Source organism: Colletotrichum karsti, assembly GCF_011947395.1.
Source record: "Colletotrichum karsti strain CkLH20 chromosome Unknown Scaffold7, whole genome shotgun sequence".
NCBI lineage: Eukaryota > Fungi > Ascomycota > Sordariomycetes > Glomerellales > Glomerellaceae > Colletotrichum > Colletotrichum karsti.
In genome coordinates, this window is record NW_024065907.1 from 1,172,028 (window position 1) to 1,191,690 (window position 19,663).

Here is a 19,663-nt window from a genome sequence, read left to right on the forward strand (position 1 = left end):
CGTCTCGGCGCCTGGATAAGAAGCTCGCGACTCGCAAGACGTTGGTCCCGTCGACGCATCTTGATCTTTGAATCGTACGCTCGGTGCTTCAGTCACGCGAATTGCGATAGCGTGTGACGATGAGTGGTGTTAGTGACGATTACTTTGGCCCTCAGGTCAACGGCTATTTCGACTTCACCGTCCTCTTCGAGCAAGCCATTCTCTCTATTTTACCCACCGCCTTGCTCATCATCTTGGCTCCCATCCGCATCATATGGCTTCGCGGCAGTGATATACGCGTTCGCTCGGGGACACTCCTGTGGCTCAAGCTGGTAAACGACCCCCAGTAATGAGATCTTGCGAATTGTATTAATGACAATTTCCAGGTCGCCATCGGGGTGTTCACCTGCCTTCAAATAGTTCTCGTAGCATTATGGGCCCTTCCATCGACACCCAGCACGCGCACCTCGGTCGCAGAAAGCGTCCTGGGCCTAGTCGAGGCCGCCGCGATCGCCTCACTCTCGTACACCGAACATAAACGCTCCATCCGCCCGTCCGCACTGCTAGGCCTCTACCTGGTCCTCACCATCGTTCTTGACATCGCCCAGGCCAGGACGCTCTGGCTCAGGGACGGCCTCACCTCCGTCGCGGGCGTCTTCACCGCGTCTCTGTTCGCCAAAGTGGTCATTCTTGCCCTCGAAGAGACACCGAAGCGGGTCCTCCTGCCCAGCAGCGAGAAGGACGTCGCCGTCGAGTCGACGACGGGGGTCGTGAGCCGGAGTCTGTTCTGGTGGCTCAACTCCCTGTTCTTCCAGGGCTTCCGGCTGCTGATCGGCCTCGAGGACCTCGGTGCCATCGATCCCAAGTTCGATTCGGCGCGTTTGCTTGGCATGCTTGATCGGTCATGGGCCAAGAGTAGGCTTTTTCCTCTCCTTCGATAATGCGTGTTCTGACAGTATACAGGCAAGAAGGACAGCAACTGGAGCTTGGTCTTCAGCACTTTTTGGGCGTTCAGAACCACGTTCCTGGCCGGCGTCTTCCCTCGGCTTCTTTTCGCGGGCTTCACGTTCGCGCAGCCGTTGCTTGTCAATCGCATTGTCAACTTTGTCGGAAGCCCCTGGACGGATGACTCGAAGAACATCGCCGCTGGTCTCGTTGGAGCTACGGCATGTATCTACGTCGGCCTTGCTGTAGGTTCTCGACGGCGCTTTCCAAGATGTGTGTCTTGCTCTGACAAATGCAGGTTTCGCGATGCTGGTACCAACACATGACTTTCCAGCTGGTGACCCTATTCCGCGGCGGTATCGTGTCTCTGATTTTCAAGAAGACGCTTAACCTAGACGCCTCTGCCATCAAGGATTCGGCACCCGTCACGCTCATGAGCGTTGATATCGAGAACATCGCCGTATCGATGACGTTCATTCACGACGTCTGGGCCGCTGCGGTCGAGCTACCGGTCGGTATCTATCTGCTCTATCGCCAAGTCGGCCCGCCTTGTTTTCTCCTTCTCATTCCTGGACTGCGTGAGTTACATTCAAGCTCTCCGATTGATGGTCAGAGTTAACCAAGGCTTAGTGTGTACGGGTATCACCACGAAACTATCGGCGCGCATGGCTCCGGCGCGAGTGGCTTGGAACCAGGGCGTCCAGAAGCGCGTCTCCATAACATCATCTATGCTGAATCAGATCAAAGGCATCAAGATGATGGGCCTCACGGATCACTTCTCCAGCATTGTGCAGAAGCTGCGCGCCACGGAACTCAAACTGTCCGTCAAGTTCAGGGTTCTCATCACCGGTCTCAGCGTTATAGGTAAGTCTCCTCCGCCAGTCGCCGTCTACCGGCTGCGTGTCTGAACAATCGCAGTCGGAATCGCTGAGCAGATGACACCTGTGGTCATCATCGCCGCTGCCGTATTTTGGACTCGATCCGAGCAAGGGCTAAGCATCGCCGAGGCCTTCACCGCGCTATCCATCATCGTGCTGGTTTCCGGCCCGCTGATGAAGCTGATCATGTCCATCATACAGCTTATGGGTGCCTTTGGCTGCTTCATGAGGATCCAGAGTTTCCTACTCCTGGACGAGCTTGAAGACCAACGACAGATCTTGTCGAAGTCTGAGAAGGCCTCTCTCGACTCTGTACATCCGCGACCGAGCCTCCATGGATCAGACACACAGCCCCTTACCCCCAGATCAGCCGAAGTATTGGCAAGTGGCGTCATCGAGCTTCAGTCTTTGAAGACGAAGGATAGACCGGTGTCAATCGAAGCCGGTAGGCCTCTGGTGACCATCCAAGACGCGAACTTCTCGTTGAAAGACGGCACCGAGATTCTCAGAAACACATCTTTCACCTTACGGGCCGGTACTATCTCCATGGTCGTGGGCAAGGTCGGAAGCGGAAAGTCTTCCCTACTCAAGGCCATCCTCGGTGAGCTCAGCATCAGCTCCGGCACCGTCACCCTGTACACTTCCTCCGTCGCATTCTGCGACCAAAGCCCCTGGCTGCGCAACGTTTCCGTCAAGGACAACGTCACCGGTCAGGTTCCGTATGACGCCACGTGGTTCTCCGCAGTCGTCCGCGCTTGTGCTCTGGACCAAGACATCAGTCTCTTCCCCAAAGCCGAAAACACACTTGTTGGCACAGGGGGCATCACGTTGAGTGGCGGTCAGAAGCAGAGAGTGGTAGGTCTCGTCGAACGTGATGCTTTTGGCAGCGAAGGCTAACAAATGTCTAGGCCCTGGCCCGTGCCGTATACTCTCGCAAGAAGTTGCTTCTGCTCGACGATGTCTTCAGCGGGCTTGATAACTCGACTTCCAAAGCCGTCTTCCAGCGCCTTCTCGGACCGAGCGGCCTCATCCGTCAAGCTGGCATGACGGTCCTCCTTGCAACCAACCACGGTCTGTCGATACCTCACACTGGCTTTCCTACTTACTGATGCTTCTTGCAGTCAACTTCCTCCCCGCCGCAGACTACATCACCATGATCGACGACGGGGCCACTCTCCACAACCAGATCACGTTCGACTCCGTGCCGCGCTCCGTCTGGGGCCACCTCGCCGAGGACGTCAAGGGCAAAGAGCCCGTCCCAGACGACGCAGAAGATTCCGATGAACACGTCGAAGATGCGAAGCCATCCAAGGCCGAGGCCCCTGTGTCTACGAACCCGAGGGTCACGGAAGCGGAACTGACGAGACAGACCGGCGATACGGAAGTCTACAAGCTTTACTTCAGGTCCATGGGCTGGCGCATGCTGGGCCCGTTCATCTTCATGTCCGTGCTATTCGTGGCCCTCGCCAAACTCCCGCGTAAGAAAGATGCCCATTGGCGTACACAATTGTAGCTCGACTGACATCTGACACGTTCCAGAGATCTGGCTGCGGATCTGGACCGAGGAGGGCACCAACGAGCGTCCCGCCATGTTCTTCGGCATCTACTTGATGTTCGCCCTCCTCTGTCTAGTTATGAATGGCGTCTCCATCAGGTACGACCCTTCCCATGTATTCATGCGGATCCCACCTAACGTCTCAAGTTTCTGGATGCTCATCGCCATCCCCCGTTCCGCGCGGCATCTACACCAGATGCTCCTCGACGCCGTCCTAGCGTACGTCCACCCCTCCCAAACCCACGATCCAAAAACTAACAACCACCCTCCGCAGCGCCCCCCTCCTCTTCTTCACGACAACAGACAGCGGCGTCACCCTCAACAGGTTCAGCCAGGACATGGCCCTAATCGACCACCGCCTCCCCATGTCCGCCTACGCAGCCCTCCACAGCATCCTCTTCGTCCTCGCCGAGACCGCCATCATCGCCTCCGGCGCCACCTACGTCGCCGCCCTCGTCCCCCCGTCCTTCGCCGCCCTCTACCTCCTGCAGAAGTACTACCTCCGCACCTCCCGCCAGCTCCGCCACATCGACCTCGAGGCCAAGTCCCCGCTCTTCACGCACTTCACAGAGGTCCTCGCGGGGCTGCCCACCCTCCGCGCCTTCGCCTGGCGCCCCGCCATGCTCCGCGAGAGCCAGGCCCTGCTCGACGCCTCCCAGCGGCCGTACTACCTCTTCTTCTGCGTCCAGCGCTGGCTGAACGTCGTGCTCGACCTCTTCGTGGCCGGCATGGCGCTGGTGCTCGTCGCGTTCGCGCTCTTCTTTGGCGGGACCACGACCAAGGGCGCCATCGGGCTCGCGATGGTGAACATCATCAGCTTCAACCAGACACTGGGCAACTTCATCGAGATGTGGACCATGCTCGAGACCAGCCTGGGGGCCATCACGAGGTTGAAGTACTTCGTCGAGTTCACCCCCCGCGAGGACCGCGAGTGCGAGAGGGAGCTCCCGCCGCCGACGTGGCCGGAGAACGGCAAGATCGAGATCGGGAACGCCACAGCTTCTTACAGGTACCATCATCCGTCGCCCCTGATTCGCTTCAAAACTGACATCCCCCCCAAAACAGCGACGATACCGACCCGGTCCTCAAGAACATCACCCTCACAATCCACCCCGGTCAAAAGGTCGGCATATGCGGCCGCTCGGGCAGCGGCAAATCCTCCCTCCTCCTCGCCCTCCTCCGCCTCCTCGACCTGCAGAACCCCTCCGGCACCCTCGCCGTCGCCTCGCGCTCCCTCCTGACCGCACCGCGCTCCGCCGTCCGCGCCGCCCTCACCACCCTCCCGCAGGACCCCGTCCTCCTCCCCGGCACGGTCCGCGACAACATCGACCCGGCGGGCCACAACCCGGACGCGGACCTCGTCTCGGCGCTGCGCAAGACGCGGGTCTGGGACGCGGTGGAGGCGCGCGGGGGCCTGGACGCGGAGATGGCGGAGACGGGCCTGTCCGCGGGGCAGAAGCAGCTGTTTTGTCTGGCGCGGGCGGTGCTGAGGAGGAGGAGGGGGGGCGTGGTGTTGTTGGACGAGGCGACTAGCAATGTTGATCACGCGACCGACGAGGAGGTCAGGGGGGTGGTGATGGGGGAGTTTGAGGGGGTTACTGTTGTGGAGGTCGCGCATCGGCTGGAGGCTATTGTTGGGTATGATGTTGTCGTCGTCATGGATGAGGGGAGGGTTGTGGAGGTTGGGGATCCGAGGGAGTTGATGGGAAGGGCTTCGAGGTTCAAGGCTTTGTGGGATAGTCGGGGGGCTTGAGGTTGGCTCTGTATATCCTCTCCTTATCTTTGATACGCTCTTCGGTTGTCTCTTGGATACGTAAAGATGGCTCGTACCGTAACTGATTCGATTCGAGTCCAATATTTGAACACATCTATACGCCACGAAGATTTCCACCTATCCAATGCAATCGACTGCTATTCTGCAGCTTGCAATGCCCTCTAGGCTTATCAAAATGAAAACGCAGGAGCATCTTGTTTTCTCTTCACAACCCGCAAGTTGTTCGATACAAGCCAACAATTTCTATTTCATCTCCCTATCGCAAGACAAGAGTTTCGTTCTACGTCGATCCATTCGCAATGTCGAATACCACACCTTCTTCCCAATTCCGCCGCTTTCGTTACCAATTCAGCATCCGTGATGGCGTTCCTCATCGTCGTCGCTAGCTTATTCAAAGAAGACGCAGACGACGACGACGACGACGGTGACGGTAACAGAGACGGTGACGGCGAAGATGACAAAAGACTAAGAACGGCCACAGCACCCTGTTCAGGCATGAGTCCGAGTTAATACCTCTTGAACACCGACTTGTCAACAGCATCGTCGAGTCACCATGGCCCTAATTGTGATTTGTCTCGTCTTCACCGTTCTCGCCCTCCGCCTTCCCTCTCCACCTCGAACCCCGGTCTTCGCCATCCCTCATCGCAGCCCCTGGCAAACATCTCCTGGAAGCCGTGACCATCAAAGCCCAACTCGTCCCCCATCACCGCAGCACCATCACCACATCTCGCGCGGGACCTTAACCGCAGCCCTCAGCGAAGCCATAACCTGCACCCTTGCCCTAAGATCGAGCAAATCAGGATCCGGTCGGAGCTCCGGGTCCCCCCACCGAATCGTAAACTCATCACCCTCACAAATCCGACGGCGCCCCTCGAAGCAAGCCACATCAAGATACCGCTCCCGCGCACCCACGGCGCGGAGGACGTCCCCAGGCTTGGCACCCAAATCGCCCCTCCATCTAAATCTCGACTTCCGACCGGTCCTCCGATAAAGAAATCGAACCCGGACCGTCACGCCGCTCTCGTCGTGCGCGACGGGCACCAGCGCGATCGTCCCCGCGTCCCAGGCCCGGCGCACGTCGGCGTGGAGGCTGAGCATATTCTACAGGTTCTCCAGCGGGGGGGCCACCAGCCGCGGGCGGCCTCGAGTGAGGCGACGACCTCCACTGCGTAGGGACCCCCAGAGTTAAATGATGCAGCTTATGTGTACTCCGGATCCGAGGGCGACGAGGGACGCCGCTCACATCGAAAAGAGCACACTGAAATTGTACACGTACATTGTCTGTGTGAAAAAACATGGCTACCGCCGGTCCGTGTTGCTAGTGATCAACAACGGCTGATCGCGCAGAGGAAGAAACGATTCGTTTAATACCGAGTTCTTTGGGATACGTTTTCCGCGTTGCACGTGACAAGAGTGTATTCTGGGAGGGATATATCGTGCTCATCCAGCTTTGTGTGCATGTTGGTGCCGATTGGTCGCCGTGCTAGCAACGTAAGCTACCCTTAGGATGACGAAGATATGAGATGATAGTAATGGGAAGACGAATTCATAAAACGACCTCGTGAGAGTGTTGGTGTGGAAAGACTGCTTGTTCAGTCTTGTCTGGCGTGGGTTCTTAGCCCCAAACCGGACGATATCAGGATCGGCCGGATTCTGAGCAGTTGCCGCAGGATGCCCCCCCATTTCAACAGTTGAAACGATGGAGCAGATACCTCGGGAACGAGGATTAGAATGCGAGCCCTGGTTTCTCAGTTTGATACTTTATTGCCGATTCACAACAGATCCTCATCTTCACAAACGAGTATGATGACACATATATGATGGCCAAATGAACATCAGGCTGAATGATGTGTAACCCTCGGGCATTCAGTCGTCTGACCAGTCGAGGTAGGCTGCGCTGCAAGCTGATGTAGGCTGTGAATCACTTCCCCCAAACAAGCGCTCCGTCAATATCAATCATCAAGATCGGATGGCAATTAGGCTTCACAGCGGACATCAGTCATCATCGAGTTATCGAAGCAGGCGCCTGCTGTCAGCACGGTGGCTTTGAAGAAGACAGCTGCGTATGGCTTGCCAAACACATGTGGCCTCGACAGGGACCGCGAACAGAACCGAGGTCAAAAGTGTGCGAGAGCCAGGAATCAGTCGGCCCATCATCCTGGGTGTGATTGCAAGCCATAGCCTGATAATCGTCGCATTAAGCGCTTCGCAATTGCGATCCAACCACCCTGGAAAATCTCGAACCGCCAGCACAGTGTCAGCCGCACAGCCTCGAAGAAAGAATTGGTAGATTAAAACGTATATCGAGAGATCGAACTTTCCACACAAATCCATGTGGACAGCTATCAGTCTCACGCCTTGGGTAATACCCCAACAAGTGAGATCAATGTCGATGGAAAGCGTGACTCGTGATGTCGAGTCGAAACCTGGCCTTGCCATCAAGATCGCATCCAGTTGTACAGCGCCGTGAGGCTTGAGTTTTTGTTTTCGTGAGACAAAAAAAGATGGGTATTTTTCAAACTTGAAGAACCGAGAAACTGTGCCGAGGGAAGAAGTTTTGATGAACTGCGTCGTCAATCAACGCCGAGGCATTGACGTGCAACATAGAAAAGAAACCAACGCCTTGCAAGTAAAGTAAACCAACGAGCCGTGAGGCTATTCCATCTTGTCCAGCCGCGAGGCCCTCTGTCTTGATATCACCCGATGCCCGCCTTTTCTCAAATTCAAAGTGGAAAGCTTCTCCAATGTTGTGGCTCAGATGCCTGTCCCCGCGGTGCTGTATGTTCCCGCTTGGGACGAGGGGGCTTCCGAGCCTTTTGTGTTTTTGTGGCGGTCGTGTAACCAATATTTCTGTATCCCAGCACAAGTATGAGACATCTTCAGACGTTTCCCCCTTTCGACATTTGTAGGTATAGCCATATAATGAACGGTTGCTGTCCTGGCTGAAATCGCAAAGCAGCCAGTGAAGCTACTGGCATGCATCCTGACGAGTGGCTCAACGTCGGTGCCTGCGTGAGCTCTCGTGGCCAGAGCGGTGGGAATGGCTGTGTCGATGCGACGAATGATGTCCTTCCCTGTGTCTTGACGACGAGCCGCTGCCGCTTCGTTCCAGCTCACGCTCCATCTCTTCAACCCGAGAACGGTATCCCCTCACGATTTCCTTGATATGCCTTATTCGATCGAAGTCGAGCTCGAGCTCGTCGAGCTGCTGGAGGATTTCGTGATATCGCTGGATTTCTGCGTCGGCACCTTCTATGAGGTTGCCTGCTCGGTCGAATTGTGCCATGGTGAACATTTGGCTTTGTTCGCTGAGGTAAATGATTTGCTGTTCGATTTGGTTCATAACTCGGTCAAAGTATCTCCCCAACGCCGCCAACGATGTGCTGTCCAGCAGCAGCAAGCCCTGGCTCGAGGCCCTGCTTGCGGCGCGGGACGAACTTGACCCGCCTCCTCCGGTTCCCTGGCCCAGCGCAGCCTGACCTTGGCGCAGTAGTTGTATTTCTTCATAGCTCAACCCCAATTGTGAGTCCGGCACCGCATTCGTATGGGTGGTCGACATGGCTCGGTGCAGCGCACCGTGCGCAGTTGGGCGGGAGGTCGACTAGCGTTCGTGGGTGATGCGCTTCGGTGTGGGACGACTTTGTCTGATGGAACGTCTTTCTCCAGCGGTGCAACGGCGGCGGCGATGAGTTTCGGAGTCTTGTCCCTGTCGGAGGTGGGGTTCGAGGGAGAGGAGGGGTTCGACGACAATCGTTGGTGAGGGAGAGAGCTGTAGCTGCGTGCGCGAATGCGACGAATAGCATGAGTTGTTGCTTGGGGCTGAGAAACGTAGCGGCCTTTGTTTGGGCGATTCTAACGCGCACAGAGTCATGATATCGACGAGGCGACAGAGAGCATTACTGGCGATTGGGGTATCAGTTCGGAGCAGGCGATTTCAAATCGAGAGCCTCGTGTGGGTGGCGGATGCGCTGCAAAGTAGTGTAGGCCAGCGGACGTCGGAGGAGAGACCTTAAAGGAGTGTCGTTGAGGCGTGGAGTGCGAGAGAGAAGTGTTTTTAGGACGCGAGGGAGAGGAAAAGAAGGCAGAGGACGACCGGTGTTCGAAAAAGTGGTGGGCTCTGCTCTGCGTCTGCGGTCTGCGGTGATACAGAACCGGTGAGTTCGCACCCTCCAAGACCGTGATGCTTGCTACCTACCCGCACAGGTCTCGGCTTTGGTGACCCAGACTCAGACCAGGCCTAGGTCTCGGCCGCTTTGACCTGTTGAGGGAAAAGAGCGCGAAGGCGTCGGCGCGCAACGGGAGCAACAAGGGAAGGGTCGGTCCCTGGCGACGGCACGGGTAAGTTGGATAACGGAAAAGATTTGAGTCGTCTTGGTTGAGAAGGGTGTTGTTTTTCCCCCTTGCGCAATGATGAAAGCTCGGTATCAGCTGACGGGCGATCTCCCAGGTCTTGGGACGGCGCAACTACTAGTGGCCACGGCGATGTAATGCTGCAGCAGCACAAAAGCAATGTCGGCACCAGTTGACTGACTGCAGTGCAGGGCTTAAGTTGGAGCAATAACCATGGATAATGGCGAGGACGAGACGGGAATTGAGCCGGCAATGACAGCGGAATCGGTTGTTGGTTGAGTCGAGGTAAGGTACTGAATGCTGGAGCGCGAATGCGGGAAAATTGGATCAAGATGTGAATGGTGTGTAGGAACAGGAACAGTGTGACAACCCTCGGGGGTTCTTGTTAATTGGAGACAAGCGCCGGGTTTCCGCCGTGGTGGTATTGCGAGATTATTGGCCTTCCTATTTGGATGGCGATTAACGGCGCTCGTGATGATAGACGTTGGTGGGTGTGGTGGTTGATGGTGGATGGGACTGTTATCTTGGGAAACTGAGACACGATGCTGCGAACGCCTCGGTTGCGAATGGTTCGAATGGAAGGAAGTGAGGGGTTGCTGGGTAATTGAGGTATTAGTTGGTAAGGTGACGTGAGAGAAGGAGGAGGATGGAGATGCCAAAAGCCTGTGAAAAAGAAGAGAGGCCAGGTGAAGCTAAAGCCAAGGGCAAAAGAGGTAGAGATGATGTTTTGAGGTGAAGACACGAGCTGGAAGCTACACCGGCGAGATGAGGTAGGCGCACGGTACCTGCCCTTCCTTCCTTCCTTCCTCGCCGTTCCTGCTTCGGATCGCAACAACGGGAAGGGACGACTGGAAGGTATGGTCGATGGATCGCGCCTGCTAGATGTCCAAGTATTTACGAATGTAGAAAATTAAAATGCAAGATGGGAGGAAGAAACTTCTTTACTTCCACCCGAGGCAGGCTTGTACTTTTCTGCACACTTACATCTCCCTCCCTCAACTCACATGTTTTTATTTCCTCGCCACACTGCAGAGTACCTCACCTCACGCGCGGCCTCCATGCTGCACTACCTCACCTTACCTTGCCGACCTCATTCTGCGCGGGTGCCAGTTTCTGAGTTCCCCGAAATTGACTTGATTCACACCGTTTCTTCATTTCGGTCACAATCACCCAACCCAACCTCGCAACCTCGCCTCGAGGAACCGTGGACCTCGATGGAGCATCTGAACAACAACTTGGCTGTCTAGCGTTTCGAAACCTTGAGACCACGAGCCACCGCAGCAAGACTGTCCAAAAGGAACTGTTCTTGTCCTGTCGGGATAACCAAGCGACCAGTGCCCTCCCTAAAATCCGTCACACTGGCTCGCTCGACGCAGGGATAATAGCTTCATTTGATCATCCAACCGGTGTCCCGGGGAACTCGGCTTGGTACGGTCAGGCGTCGCCGAGCCCAGCGCCGCTCCGGCGTGGCTTGCTTCCATGGCCAGCCGAGCAGGTGACATTCGACCCCAACGGCTTCCTACCTTACTTGAGACTACCGGTCTGTGAACCTTCCAACGCTGCTCGCGGTGATGTCGCTTTCCAACGCTCTGGCCCGGCTGTGGTTCGTGTTGTTGGTAGTGGCATTACGGCGTCGATCCTGATCAGCGGCACTGACAATCGAAGCCAGGAAATCTTGCGAAAACAAAGATGGACGACGGAAGCAGACCTCAGCCACAGGATGCGCCGATTCAGATGCAAGATATTAAGCAGCCAGATTGACTGCAGCAATCATACATATCCCGTATGCACATCACCTTGGGCCGTGCAGGGCGCTTGCTTATGGGGAGGGTACCCCCCTTGTTCAGCGCTTCGCTTTCTTCAGCCTCAACAGACGATCGTCGACTCTACACGCTCGCCAGCTGCTAGCCGCTGTCTATCAATACTCCTCTCGACGTTCATGACGTCCTGCCTAATCCCAGCCATTCAAGTCCCAAGTTACGCGCGCGTTTGCCCAACACTCCGGGAACACTTGGGCCATGTCCGGTCCTGGCTGGAGACCGGGCGCTACGGCTTCGGCACATGGGTCTTCAAAGCTGCCGAGAGCACCTCGCTTCAGTGCGACCTAACGGCTCTACCATCCCCAAATTTCCGCCCGGCCGGCCCGGCTTGGGGCGTGCTTTGCTCCGGAATCCTGCCCAGTAGCCAAATCGACTGCGCCGATGGCCCACATTACATCCCACCTCGCAGACCACCTGCGCTCACCAATCGGGCGCGGAGGGTCTTCCTCCGCCGGGTTTCTCTAGCGATGAACCGAATCGCGAACCCGGTTGGTCCTAGGCATGAAGGCCGAAGATCAGTTTGCCTGTGAGTTCGGGTTTATTTCGTTTCAAACGCTTCGAACGGAAGCAACTTCCAACACTTTGAATCAATTGGGTTCGAAAGTTGTATATGTATGGATCAATTTTCACCCATACGTCAGCAGCGAATCTCAGTTCCGGCCTCTGAACCCTTAACCCTTCAAACCGGAGTCGGAAGCGGTTCATGACCCGAATAGCCGGCATGCCGTTTGCATATGACGAAGAGGTTGGCAAGGGTATCGAATTTCCCGCTCATCTCGGTCCTTCTTACGCCGGACATGCTCTTAGTCTAACTCGTCGTGAGGGGTCAACAGCTGCCAGGCTCAAGTCTTGGATAGCTCAACTGTATAAGAGGCATTGTCTGCATTCAAAATGTTTGGTTCCGTCCGCCAGATGGCTTGATCTCGTCCAGCATCCTCGGCATCTGGTTAAGATTCACGAGCTGTCACGATGATCGTACCTTCGCTGGCAGTTGTGCTCACCAACATCTGTGCCGTGGCGGCTACAATTCTTGAAAACGGACGCCCAAGGGTTACCAGCTTCCCCGACACCCAGATAGAGTTGGCGGAGAGCGACTACAGGACTTACAATGCTGATGCCGAAGAGATCTCATTCAAGGGTCGATGGGACTCCAAAATGATCTCTTGGTGGGCGTAAGTTTGTACTCCCGTATGGTAACCTCGTGCAGTACCTAACGTGCCACAGGGGCCCAGGAATCAAATTTGGCTTCACAGGTCAAACGGTTGCAGTCACCTTTGGGAACGAAACGATCAGCAGTACTCTTGTCGCCTACAGGATTGCTGGGCTGGATTGGATGCATACGAATGTCACGGCGGGCGCAACTCACCTCTTCGTTAGTCCGGCAACTCCAGGAATCGAACTCACTGGACCTATTAGCCCCGTAACCTTCGAGATGAGGGTTACGAACTGGGCCTACGGAGTTCAGATCGATAAAGTACATGTGGCCATCGGGGAAAAGCTCGTCAAAATCCCTGACTACCCTCGCCGAGTAGAGTTCATTGGCGACAGCTTATCGGCAGGCATGTACAACACGTACGAGGCTCTTGCTGGATTCGCGTATGGCGTCGGAGCAGGACTAGGAGATACGGAATACTCCATCACGGCCTATCCGGGCATCTGTGTCTCCGACCAGGAGTGCTGGGGAAACCCTAGGGGCCAGTCTCACCAGTGGTTCTATACGTCCGACACTGGCGGACGAGCAAATGAAGTTTGGGGAGGTATGTCATATGCCTATTCATCGGAGCATCGACACGACTTCGCCTATTCGAATCAAAGCTTGACTCCTGATACTCATCGGAGTATATTGGCGAGAACAACGCGACTAACAAAATCCTGCACAGATGATCCCGAACCTTGGGACTTTTCCAAAAACCCGGCGGCGGACCTCGTAGTCATTAACCTCGGTACCAACGATGCCAATGCTGCGAACAACGTCAGCAAGTCCACTTACGTAGAGAGTTACAAAAGACTCGTTCAGGGCGTTCACGGAAAGTGGCCCGAGGCTCAAGTTATCATCATGGTATGAAATTTCGGATACTTCCAAGTGATGGACTGCGCTAAATCATCTGTAGCAAATGTGGCAAGGCTTCTTTCAAGACGGCAATACGTATGGTCAGAACACGGACCTTCGGGATGAAGTCTATAGTGTTTATGAGTACTTCAACACGGAAGAGTACCTGAGCAGTCCGACAACGTGGGATGCTGTCACCAACACGACGAAGAAGACAGGCAAGCCTGCAAAGCCATTCGTCCACTTCTTCAACACCACTGGCATCCTGCAGCACAATGATATCGCACCACAGTGGCACCCCACAGATGTTGGGCAGATCAAGGTTGCCAGCCATCTCATACAGTACATCACGCTGAAGCTTGGTTGGCCACTGTACGCCAACGGACCCGAGTAAGCCTCCTTCCTCTACCATGCTACGATCCCGTTTAAGCTTGCTTCCTCCTGCGATATGCTGGCTTCGTCCACACATCAACTCGAGGAGGCGTGTATCTTGGTTACACGTACACTGACCCATATACAGGGTTTATCATGAGACGCTGTACTGGAACGACCAGTCCAGCTATTGAGACGCCCCGAGAAGAAGGCGCTATACAAAAGATGACTTGAGGGGTACTTCTCATGGCACAGACAGTCAAGGGCTTCGCGGCAGCCTTGTCAGGAAACGCCATCTGTCACTATAGTCTATATGTCGCTGCGATATACATACAAGCAGCCTTCCGAGTTGAAACGCCGCCACTGCTAGGCGATGAGTCGAAACAGGTCGGCCCGCCCGTCAAGTGATGACAGTCGTTGACGTCGAGGAAAACACTTGAAAGCCAAGCTTTGAGCCTCAACAGATCTTTCATGCCAACAGGGGCTGTTCCCCTGTGCTGTCTCAATCATTCTTTCGTCAGACAGGATGCTATTCTTGCATCCGGACGAGCCAGCCTCCGACCTCTGTCCCCCGCATCGGGAGCCCACACGAGTGACAGGTGTCTGGCGCGTTCACCGTTCCAGATGCTTCATGGTTCAGGGTGAGGCGCCACAGGACTACCCTGAGGGTCAAGAGCATCTCGCACCTAGACCACAACCCCGTGAAGCCGAGATGCTGCCTCGCATGCTTGGCTATCCCACATTCCAGTCGGATGAGTGGCAGAGTGCATCAGGCTCGGCTGTCAGATCGGGGCAGGCTGAAAAACTTGAGACCAAAACGACCCAAGCGATGCCTAGAAAATTTCCGGCGAGGATGAGATGCCACGCGTTCAAATCCGCTTGACAGTGGCAATCGCATAGAATGTGTCACATTTGACGTGAAGGCAGAATACAGACGAAACTTGACGCCTCGGTGGCAGCCGTTGACAGAGCGAACGGCGGGGATCGCAAACAGCGCTGGATGACAAGAGGCGTTCTTGAACGTAAGCCTTGTCACCGACTCCCTTTGCCTACTCACGAGATGTGTTGCGGCATGTTCTTCGCCTTCCTGCTAGTCCTCTAGATGGGTTGTTTCTCACCGCCGTCCTCGATGATTTGCCGGCAATGCATCACTTGTCGGATCATCGCGAATAAAGGCCTGTTGCTTCCGGTTTAGGGTTCGGGGGATTTTCACACTCTATCGACGATCTTTCGTCCAGGAGATTCTCGAAACGCTTACCAAACCACAAATCCCCGGTATTCAGGGTCTTCTTGCCTCCCAAATCCCCCTGTTTTCCTTCACGGAAAGCCTCTCTCCCGTGACCCCTACGTCTGCAGACAAGCCATTCGAAGCGGAGTCTTCGTGGACTCCTTGAGGATATTCACGACCAGGGCCCGCCTCCAAAAAGACGGTCTGGCAGCACCCATGCTCGCTCGGAGTCGGCATGGAAACGTAATAGGATTCCCCAGCTTTGTGGGCAAATAACAGACTGGATTAACAAGCCAAGGGACACAACTTCACAAGTTGGGACGAAAGGGGAGGGGGCGCCATGCGCAATGAGACGGACAGTGCATGCGTGCGTCACACCCAAATCATGAGACGCCTTGCATCCAATACCGGCCACACTCTCGAGGAAAGGGAAGTCAGCGCCGAACAGAGACCAGGGCGGCATCTTCCGCCAACCGTTCATGTCGTCTCGTCGTCCTTGTCGTTCGTCGGCGCAGGGGCGTGAGCCTCCGTCATCTTATCGAATGGACGTCTCGTCCTTTTTGGCATTTGCCATTTCTTCCCCCCACAGATACGCCCACCCGGCACTGCGCTAGCGTCCGGCGATCCCATGAGTTAGACTTGGCCGCGCCCTAGGTTTTGTCGATCTCTCTTGCGGCGGCAACGGTTTTCGCTGTCCTCGAGTCAATCAGACTCGCTCTTTTTCGGCACACGAGAAGAAGGAACGAAGCGCCACTACACAGAAAAAAGACGAAAAACCTTAAGATGAGCTCGGTCGGTTGACAAAGCTGTTAGTCAAAAAGCACCGCCCGGGAGCTCCCAGTGATTGGCAACGCAAAGTTCGCTCCGGCGTCCGCGATCCCGCTTGTCAAGACTTCAGAGGAGGCGACGTGCCGCAACCCAGTCTCAACCACCTGAAACGGGAGGGTTGTCACAGACCTGGACGAGGGTCTCTCCGCCTCTACCAAACTTGAGTCTTGACTGTCTCACTCACCCTCATCTGCCATCGAGAGGCTCTTTGCCATGCTTTCTGAGCTTGTTGACCTTGTCAAGGGCGTAGCCGCAACAGCCGTGCTTAATGCTGGCCTTCTTCTCCAAGGCCCTGTGTGCCGGGGCGCGGAGCACAGGCGGAGAAGGGAAACACAACGCAGGCAAAACACGGAAAACCATGCCGGCCGCGGCAATGCTGAAAATCTCGGAGAAGAAGAATTAGACTTGATACTTCCTTTCCCCCACGAAGAGTAGTGTCTCTCGCCTCGCTTTCGGAATGCACTGTCGCGTGGCTCAGCAGCGCTGGTGGCCTGCGATGGAATTAAGGACGGCGCGAAATGAGAGCAGCAGTCGGCAGTTGGCTAGCTGCAAACAAGCGCTCTGGGAGCCAAGCAAGGCAAGGAAGACTTCCAGAGCCTGACGGACGGTGGTGGTTGTCTTGAAGCCACGGCGCCGTGCAGCTGTCGAGGGGTTGATCACGGTGATCAGTTGATCTTGGATCGTCCGGGGGAAGGGGGTTGCAGATGGGATGTCGAGATTCCGGTGCAGGGATGGGAGATGGGATGCGTGTCCCCTTGCCCATCTTCCGCCTTGTCCTCCCAATTTTCTCCAGCGCATGGCGTTGCAGTTGGCGTTTAGGTGACATCGCAACGCTGACGTCCGAGCGGTGTAAAAGAGAACGACCGTTTCGCGACGGCATTGGGCCTAACTGGGCTTGGCGAGGCTCTCAAACGTTGACGTCTCTCATGATGCATAAGCGAGGCATTGAGGTTTCTGTCTCTTCGTCTCTTTTCATCAGACTGTTTCGGTCGCGTGGCTGGTGGCAGGCTTGGACATTGGGAAATCTGCGGACGGAGACTGGTCGCTCCGTCTGAACCGGCCTGTCGCGCTACCATCTCGTCTGTTTGTGCAAGCCTTACGAGCCCAGCATCACCTTTCCGCGGTGCGGTAGAGGCTGGACACACCTCGGTGCGGAGGAGAGTTGATCAGATGAAAATCTTGAAACATTGCGCGTGGTGGTTTTTCCTTACTCCAACGCCGCGGCGTCTCTCCGCACGCCGAGGGAGTGAAGGGAGCGGGAGGTGTGCGCATTCGAAGGACTTGGTCAATGTCAACGACCAATAACCCGTTGATTAAGACGAGGAAGCGTCGTTTTGCAGAAAGCGGCAGAATTCAGTATTGAGAAAGGGATTCCCCGTCGAGAGATGCCCGGTCCAACGGGGCTGCTGGTTCCTCGATTGCGAATGGGACGGCGCTAAGAATATGTTGGTCTTAGTGCGAGTTCGACGGAGAGTCCGTCGTGACGGCCAAGATGGAGCCGTGACACTCCCTCGGGACGCATGTCTTTCCCACCGCCGCAACACTGGAAGAGCGACGATCTGAACACTCTTTCCAGCGAAAACTGCCGCGGCGGCGTAGCATCGCCAACGTTACAAAGTCCGGAGAGCAGATGCTGCGACACAAGGAAAGCCTGGGAAGCGCCAGCAGATCCTCCCACCGCCGAGCAGTTACTTCCGTTCCCCTCACTCCCCCCCTTCCACTGAATCGTCTGAGGTTCTGCATGGCAGGGAATGCCAGTCTTGAGCTGCGAGTGCCGAAGACGGTGAGCGTGGTCCTGAGTCGACTCTGCAGGAACAAGCTCCATTTGACCAACAGGCCCCCTGCTTAGAGTTTGGCAAGGATGCTGCTGGTCTGAACTTTCTTCCAGTCCAGAAGAGACGGAGCCGGCGCCGTGAGGATGGGATCTCCCGTCTCATTCTGAAGTACTCGTACCAGTGCTCAGTACTCTCGCTCCCTTTCGGGTAATGTTGCAGCGAGACTCAGCAGCGGCAGCACCGATTGATACAGTTGCAATGGAAGCATTCCACCGCTGCATCGGAACAATAGTCTGCAAACGCCTCCGTAGTAGCAGGCCTGAGACCTATATCCGCGTCGTCGATATGATATCTCGCTCAAATTCAATGACAGCAGCCTCACCAAGCCCCAGAAGGCTCTGCTCACAGGCGAGATTTGCAATATTCATGCCCGACATGATTCGAACGAGCGATATCAGGCCATCTCATCTCTTGGCTCGTCGTTCTAACTTTTTAAGGGTCGAATTACCTCAAAGGACCAAAACTAGCCAGCCGCGTCGAGCTGCTAATGGCAATCGTCGAAGGAAGAACACACGGGCTGGTGCTTGCGTCTGTGTTAAGCTAGGCATTCCCGAGAAACGGTAGGACAGGCCACCGCTGCCATCCTCCCGGCACGCCGGTTGACAGGGTTCTTCCCTTTTGGCTAAGGATCGCGCCCAGGCTAGAAGGATTTAGGTCGGCGTCTAGCGCGACATGGAAGGTCTAAAGCTAACTCATCAACTTGCATTGGGATTTGGCAGAGCCGATTAGGCTTCTCGAGGGCCCTCATCTTCCAAGATTGAAGGCCGCGAGAGAAGCAAGCATCACCCTTCGCGGTCGATATCGTTGGAAGTCATCAAAGTCCACTTGCCGGAGTCGTCCGCTATGACATCGCCAGCATCACACTCCCTCTTTGACGCGAGATCCTGTTCTTCCACGCCGTTCCTGCGTCTTGTGCCTGGCGCCGCAGGCATCGACCTTTCTCGCCCTGCGAAATGGCGATCAGCCATGCGGGTCGCAAATCTTCCAGTTGCCGGGGAGTGCCCGACGACTCAATGGGGACAAGCTCAGGGACATGGAACAGCAAAAACGCATTGAGACACGAGAAATAACAACAACATCGACAGAGTCAGCGAAGAAAGGCGCCCCTTTGCAATACTTTGTACATATACGGACAGAGATAGAGGAGACCCGGCGCTTGAATGCCTCATCTCGGGGGCTCGGGGTCGCCTCAGATCCACCCCGTCTCCGAGATTGGCTGTACATTGCCAGTCGGCTCTCTCGGCCCTCGGCCCAAGTACCACGGATGTGGGTTCATTTGGCCCATTTGGGCGCTTCTCAAGAGGTACCGTACCCAGCCACGTCAATTGCGAGCAGCAAAACAAAAGCTTGGTATTACGAATTCATTGCAGATTGATGAATTAAGGGTCCAACTGATCCATTCCATGCAGCAATCAGCGCCCAGAATGAACAGGACATTGTTCATGAACAGAAACAAAGTTTCTCACCTTCTTATTGTGAGAGCTCAGGATTAATTAATTGTTGGCCAGAGAGAGTCAAGCACAACAAACCCTGAGGCGAATCATAACACATAAGGTTCCCGAACCCTGGCTCCGGGCGGATCGTCAGACAGACTCTTGACAAAAAGAGGATCTGAAGAAACGAATTGAAAGAAAGGGGGCCGCAGAACGACAGATCGATATCAACTGACGGGTATCAATAAGTCAGATTCTTGTGGCCCCCCGGCCTTTCAATAATGTATAGGTTAAAGGCCGAAAAGAGAGGCTTTGAGGTTGCAGCACCGAGTCAGGGCAACACGAGAAGCTTAACGGGCGGATTTCCACATTGTTGCGGAATACGCGCGCGCAACAGGTTTCTCCAGTGCTGTACGGATACCATCACGCTTATTCTTGAGCCTTCAAGGCAAAATCCAGTGCTACGCTGCTGACCATCTTGGCATCGCCGCCATGCCGCGACCGGAGACTATCCCCAAGTCAGCCGCTTTCAACGGCCGAAGAACAAGCTTGAAGCAGAAACCAGGACTGCCTCTTCCTTGTCCCCCGTCCGATGTGACGGTCGCGTTGGACCTTT

The 19,663-nt window shown here is 55.5% G+C and overlaps 3 protein-coding genes across 3 annotated transcripts; all 3 read left to right on the forward strand.

Annotated features, from left to right (window-relative positions):
- Positions 1-119: 119 nt before the first annotated feature.
- Positions 120-6,304, forward strand: CkaCkLH20_03145 (ABC multidrug transporter; the record flags this gene model as incomplete). Its single annotated transcript, XM_038885864.1, has 13 exons — positions 120-311; positions 366-894; positions 943-1,169; positions 1,223-1,502; positions 1,555-1,788; positions 1,843-2,657; positions 2,711-2,873; positions 2,924-3,280; positions 3,342-3,456; positions 3,505-3,576; positions 3,632-4,366; positions 4,423-5,038; positions 5,888-6,304. The coding sequence occupies 13 exons, from the start codon at positions 120-122 to the stop codon at positions 6,302-6,304; spliced, it is 4,752 nt and encodes a 1,583-aa protein (XP_038749063.1).
- A 1,993-nt stretch (positions 6,305-8,297) lies between these two features.
- Positions 8,298-8,610, forward strand: CkaCkLH20_03146 (uncharacterized protein; the record flags this gene model as incomplete). The annotated part of the gene is made up of 2 exons (XM_038885865.1): positions 8,298-8,444; positions 8,488-8,610. 2 exons carry the CDS (start codon positions 8,298-8,300, stop codon positions 8,608-8,610), a joined length of 270 nt encoding a protein of 89 aa, XP_038749064.1.
- A 3,660-nt stretch (positions 8,611-12,270) lies between these two features.
- Positions 12,271-13,917, forward strand: CkaCkLH20_03147 (gdsl-like lipase acylhydrolase domain protein; the record flags this gene model as incomplete). Its single annotated transcript, XM_038885866.1, has 5 exons — positions 12,271-12,473; positions 12,526-13,058; positions 13,182-13,360; positions 13,413-13,741; positions 13,872-13,917. 5 exons carry the CDS (start codon positions 12,271-12,273, stop codon positions 13,915-13,917), a joined length of 1,290 nt encoding a protein of 429 aa, XP_038749065.1.
- Positions 13,918-19,663: the final 5,746 nt, after the last annotated feature.